At 44.9% G+C, this 5,516-nt stretch overlaps 1 protein-coding gene across 1 annotated transcript in view; it reads left to right on the top strand.

The window, feature by feature from the left end:
• LOC108788739 (galanin receptor type 2-like) overlaps positions 1–5,193 on the top strand; it is a 12,931-nt gene extending 7,738 nt beyond the window's left edge. Inside the window, exons 2-3 of the mRNA XM_018558586.1 lie at positions 3,133–3,523; positions 4,440–5,193. Coding sequence (XP_018414088.1) covers positions 3,133–3,523; positions 4,440–5,175 — 1,127 coding nt within the window. The 3' untranslated portion in view covers positions 5,176–5,193. The remainder of the gene's footprint in view (positions 1–3,132; positions 3,524–4,439) is intronic.
• Positions 5,194–5,516: the final 323 nt, after the last annotated feature.

Below are 5,516 nucleotides of genomic sequence, written 5' to 3' on the forward strand. Positions count from 1 at the left end.
TCCGGAGTTTCCTGGAAATGTTGATTTCTCTGCTCAGAGCAGCCACACGGAGTCACGGCACTCGTTGCGTGTTTGAGCTCAGACATACAACGCTCCCATGATATGTGATTAGGGTTGTCATGTCATCACAGCATACCGCGTGTCACAGATAACACTGTGAGTGATGATAAACAAGATCCAGATTGGGAGAACATATTGTCTTTGAGAATTGCAAAGAGCCACACCGCTCCACAGCTGTCAGCTGCTGTACAAGTCTGAGGAACGTAAGAAGATTTGGCCCAGGAGACTTCTAATCAAACACACAATACCCCCCCCCCCTCCTTTACTTGGAATGTTATCTGAAATGGGCACACCACCCAAAAGTATACTTCAGTGCTTTTTTGGTGGAGAGTTAGACATTTTCTTCTATCTCTCTGGGACTCTATTGGTGAGATCTCTGCATTGACATCTCACCATCCACGCACTGAATTCCCAGGTCTGTACACCCGTTGTGCCCATTATAAGGGATCTCCCACCATCCCTGAGCTGAGTTCCCGGGTCTGTACACCTGCTGCGCCCATTATGAGGGGCTCCTACCATCCCTGTGCTGAGGTCCTGGGTCTAAACACTTGCTGTACCCATTCAGAGGGGTCTCCACCATCCCTGTGCTAAGTTCCCGGGTCTGTACACCTGCTGCGCCCATTATGAGGGGCTCCTACCATCCCTGTGCTGAGGTCCTGGGTCTAAACACTTGCTGTACCCATTCAGAGGGGTCTCCACCATCCCTGTGCTAAGTTCCCGGGTCTGTACACCTGCTGCGCCCATTATGAGGGGCTCCTACCATCCCTGTGCTGAGTTCCTGGGTCTGTCCACCTGCTGTGCCCATTATGAGGGGCTCCTACCATCCCTGTGCTGAGTTCCTGGGTCTAGACACTTGCTGTACCCATTCAGAGGGGTCTCCACCATCCCTGTGCTGAGATTTCGCATCTGTACACCTGCTGTGCCCATTATGGGAAGTTCCCGCCATCCCTGCTGGATTTTTATTGATTTTATAATATGGAAAATGTAACAGGAAGAGCTGATACTCACGAAGCTCACCGGGAACACCCAAATCTCCCAGGACAGGAACAAAGTCAGAAATGATGGTGGGGAGATCTCACTGTTGGAAAAGAGGGAGTGAGAGAGAAGAAGGAGAGAGGGAGAGAGATGGAATACTTATGAACAATATATTATATTCCCTTGTATAAAAATAAGATGTATTTTTTTAAATTGATCCTTACACCATACTCATAATATACAGAGAAGAAATCTGAGAAGGAATGGAAATGAAGCTATTTCTCGGTTCCATAATCCGGCTCCCCATTGCTCCAGTCACACACTTCAATGTAATCATCAGAATGTGCTGCGGAGAGCTCACTGCTTTCTCCCCATGCTCTGCATCACTAAGGAGGGAGAGGCAAGGAGCTGTGACCCTGGATATATTTTCATAACTCAGACTTTTCAATGCAGAACAAAGAACTTAGGAACTCCCCCCTGCTGATCACACTCCGGGGAGATGGAAAAGACGTCACAAGTTTATGAGGCCGGAGAGAGAAAAATATTTTATAAGCATCATTTAGGTGTCAGTGATATTAGGATATGTACATTTGGTACTCTACATTTCACCCAAAAATTTTGGCAAAATCTTGGGATGTTGTGTTGATATTTACCATTTCGGCTCAATGTTTTGGAGTCAATGGGCAAGGTGAAATCAAGTTGGTTTTGGAGGTTTTTTTTTTAAGCAGGCAATGGACTAAATGGCTTCTGAGGGGTAGTGAAGTTCCTTTTTAGCAGGCCAGGTCCTGTATACAAAATGGCCATTGGCAGCTGGAAACATGATGACTGATAATGAGGAAGAGAAGGACTAACCACAAAGCTAACCCTAATGAAAAACCCTAACACTAATCCTAACATTATCCCTAATAATAATCCCTAAATAATACCCTTAACAATTCTCTCGCATTAACACTAACCCTAATGTTAACTCTAACCTGAACACTAACCCTAATACTAACTCTAACCTAAACATTAAGCCTAACACTAACCCTTGTGCTAACCTTAACAATAACCCTAAAACTAACACTAATGCCATCCCTATCTGCAATAATAGTCCTAGCACTAACCCTAATGCTAACCCTATCCCTAACATTAACTCTAACACTAACCCTCAAGCTAACCCTATCCCGAACACAAACCCTAACACTAACTCTAATGTTATCACTATCCCTAACGAAAACCCTAACACTGGCACTAATGTTAAGCCTATCAATAACCCTAACACTAGCCCTAATGCTAACCCTATCCCTAACAATAACCCTAACACTAGTCCTAATGTTAACTCTATCTCTAAGAATAACCGTGACACGAGCCCTAATGCTGAACTTATCCCTAACATTAACCAAAACCGTAGCCCTAATGCTAACCCTATCTCTAACAGTAACCCTAAAACTAACCCTCAAGCTAACCAATAACCATATCTTTAACAATAATCCAAACAGTAGCCCTAATGCTAATTCTATCCCAAACATCAACCCTAACACTATTAATCAAGCTAACCCTATCCCTAACAATAACCCTGACACAAGCCCTAATGCTAATCCTATACCTAACATTAACTCTAACACTAACCCAAATGTTAACCCTATCCCTAACAATAACTCAAACACCAACCCTCAAGTTAACCATATCACCAACAATAACCCTAACACCAGCCCTAATGCTAACCCTATACCTAACAACAACCCTAACAGTAGCCCTAATGTTAACTCTATCTCTAAAAATAACCATGACACGAGCCCTAATGCTAAAATTAGGAAAGCCTGATGAGCCTGATAAAGGGGACCCTGCGTGGCCCCAAAAGCGCTTGCAAAACCAGAGACAGCATACGTCAATAAATGACTACTCATTTGCTGTAAAGAAACTGGTGTGCTGGTGACATTTTCCAATATCTAATGCTAAACTTATCCCTAACATTAACCCAAACCCTAGCCCTAATGCTAACCCTATCTCCAACATTAACCCTAACACTAACCCTCGAGTTAACCATATTTTTATCAATAACCCAAACAGAAGGGACGTCACACTTTAGGCTTTCTTTGGCTTTTTCTCTTCCAGCTCCTCCAGCTGTGTCCATGTCGGACCCTGATGACTTTGCTGGCCTGGCGGGCTCCTGGAACTCGTCGGACCTGAGCCTCTTTAACCCAGCCAGTGTGGTGGTGCCTGTTATCTTCTCTCTCATCTTCCTCCTGGGAACAGTGGGGAACAGTCTTGTCCTGGCTGTGCTTCTGAGAAGTGGCCAGCGCACTCACAATACCACCAACCTCTTCATCCTGAACCTCAGCGTGGCGGATGTGTCCTTCATCATCTTCTGCGTCCCGTTCCAGGCCACCATCTACTCCCTGGAGGACTGGGTCTTCGGAGCGTTCATGTGCAAAGCCGTTCACTTCTTCATCTACCTGACCATGTATGCCAGCAGCTTCACTTTGGCAGCGGTGTCTGTGGATCGGTAAGTCTCTAGTTCCCCTCCATTCACTCTCCATTCCAAGTAGATCAAAACTCAACCATTAAAATCACATATGAGCTTCAATGAACCTTAAAGCCGAATTGTACTTTCAGTCTAACCACTTGCTGACCGCGGTGTTACACCCCCTTCCTGGCCAGTGCATTTTTCAGTGTTCAGCGCTGCGGTACTTTGACTGACATTTATTCCGTCATGCAACGCTGTACTGAAATTAATTTTATACCATTTTTTGGGGACAGATAGAGCTTTATTTTGGTGGTATTTAATCACCACTGGGGGTTTTATTTTTTACTATGTAACAAAAAAGTACCAAAATTTTAGAACAAAAAACCTGTTTCCCTATGTTATGTTATGAAACATTTACATATACTGTACAGGGTAGGCAAACTAGGGCCCTCCAGTTATGGTGAAACCACAAATTCCATCATGCATCTGCCTCTGGGAGTCATGCCTGTGGCCTTCAGAGTCTTGCAGTGCCTAATGGGATATGTAGTTCCACAGCAGCTGGAGGACCGGGGTTTGCTTACCCCCGCTGTTTATGTTTTTTTGATACCCCCCTCATACACAACTCCCACCAGCTGGTGCACAATATACAGACCATAATACACACCTGATGGTCTGAACAAGCCCTTACACCAGGGGTGGGCAACTCCGGCATTCCAGATGTGCTTTAACTACAAAGCCCGATATGCCTCTGCCTATGGGTGTCATGCCTGTAACTAACATTCTTGCATTGCCTCAAGGGCCGGAGTTGCCCACCCCTGCCTTACACTTTTTTTGTACTATTTATCTCCTACTCACATCAAAATGGTAAAAATACAATTCTTCTTGAAGTCAATTATTACAACAAGGTTATTAGATGAGCAAAAAAGACTAAACAACTGTTTTTCATGTTCTGCAGATACCTAGCCATCCGATATCCCCTACGTTCCCGGGAATTGAGGACTCCTTGCAACGCTGTAGCCACCATGGCCATTATATGGGGCTTATCCGTGGTCTTTGCTGGACCTTATTTAAGTTACTACGACTTGATGGATTTTGAGACCAGTCACATCTGCATGCCAGGGTGGAAAGAGAGGACTCGTAAAATTATGGACACTGGCACCTTTATCGTGGGATATGTAATTCCCGTGCTTATTGTCAGCCTATCTTACACCAGAACCATCAAATATCTTTGGACTGCTGTAGACCCCTTGGAGGACATGTCGGAGTCCAAAAAAGCCAAGAGGAAAGTGACCAAGATGATCATTATTGTGACTGTCCTCTTTTGCCTGTGTTGGCTTCCTCACCATGTGGTGGTCATGTGTTATCTTTACGGTGACTTCCCGTTTAACCAAGTCACCTACGCCTTCCGCCTTCTTTCCCACTGCATGGCCTATGCCAACTCTTGCCTCAATCCCATTGTCTATGCTCTAGTGTCCAAGCACTTTAGGAAAGGATTCCAGAAAGTCTTCAGCTGTCTCTTAAGGAAGAAAGGCCGGAACAAGGTACATGTGGTCAATGCTGCCCATGCCGAGCCTGGGTTTGATGCTGCCTCCACTGAAGTGTCCCACATCAATGAAGGTCATGGAAAGAGGAGTGTTCGCCAAGCAAATGGGAATCATTCAGACTCTTCTAGACCACTGGGCTCTCCATGAACTTCCGACAAGAGAAGGAAACCAACTGTGACCAACTGTAAAGGGAATCATTCAGATTCTTCTAGACCACTGGGCACTCCATGAACTTCCGACAAGAGAAGGAAACCAATTGTGACCAACTTTAATGGGAATCATTCAGATTCTTCTAGACCACTGGGCACTCCATGAACTTCCGACAAGAGAAGGAAACCAACTGTGAACAACTGTAATGGGAATTATTCAGATTCTTCTAGACCACTGGGCACTCCATGAATGTCCGACAAGAGAAGGAAACCAATTGTGACCAACTGTAATGGGAATCATTCAGATTCTTCTAGACCACTGGGCACTTCATGAACTTC

Source organism: Nanorana parkeri, unplaced genomic scaffold (assembly GCF_000935625.1).
Source record: "Nanorana parkeri isolate BGI_ZX_2015 unplaced genomic scaffold, ASM93562v1 scaffold347, whole genome shotgun sequence".
NCBI classification, from domain to species: Eukaryota; Metazoa; Chordata; class Amphibia; order Anura; family Dicroglossidae; genus Nanorana; species Nanorana parkeri.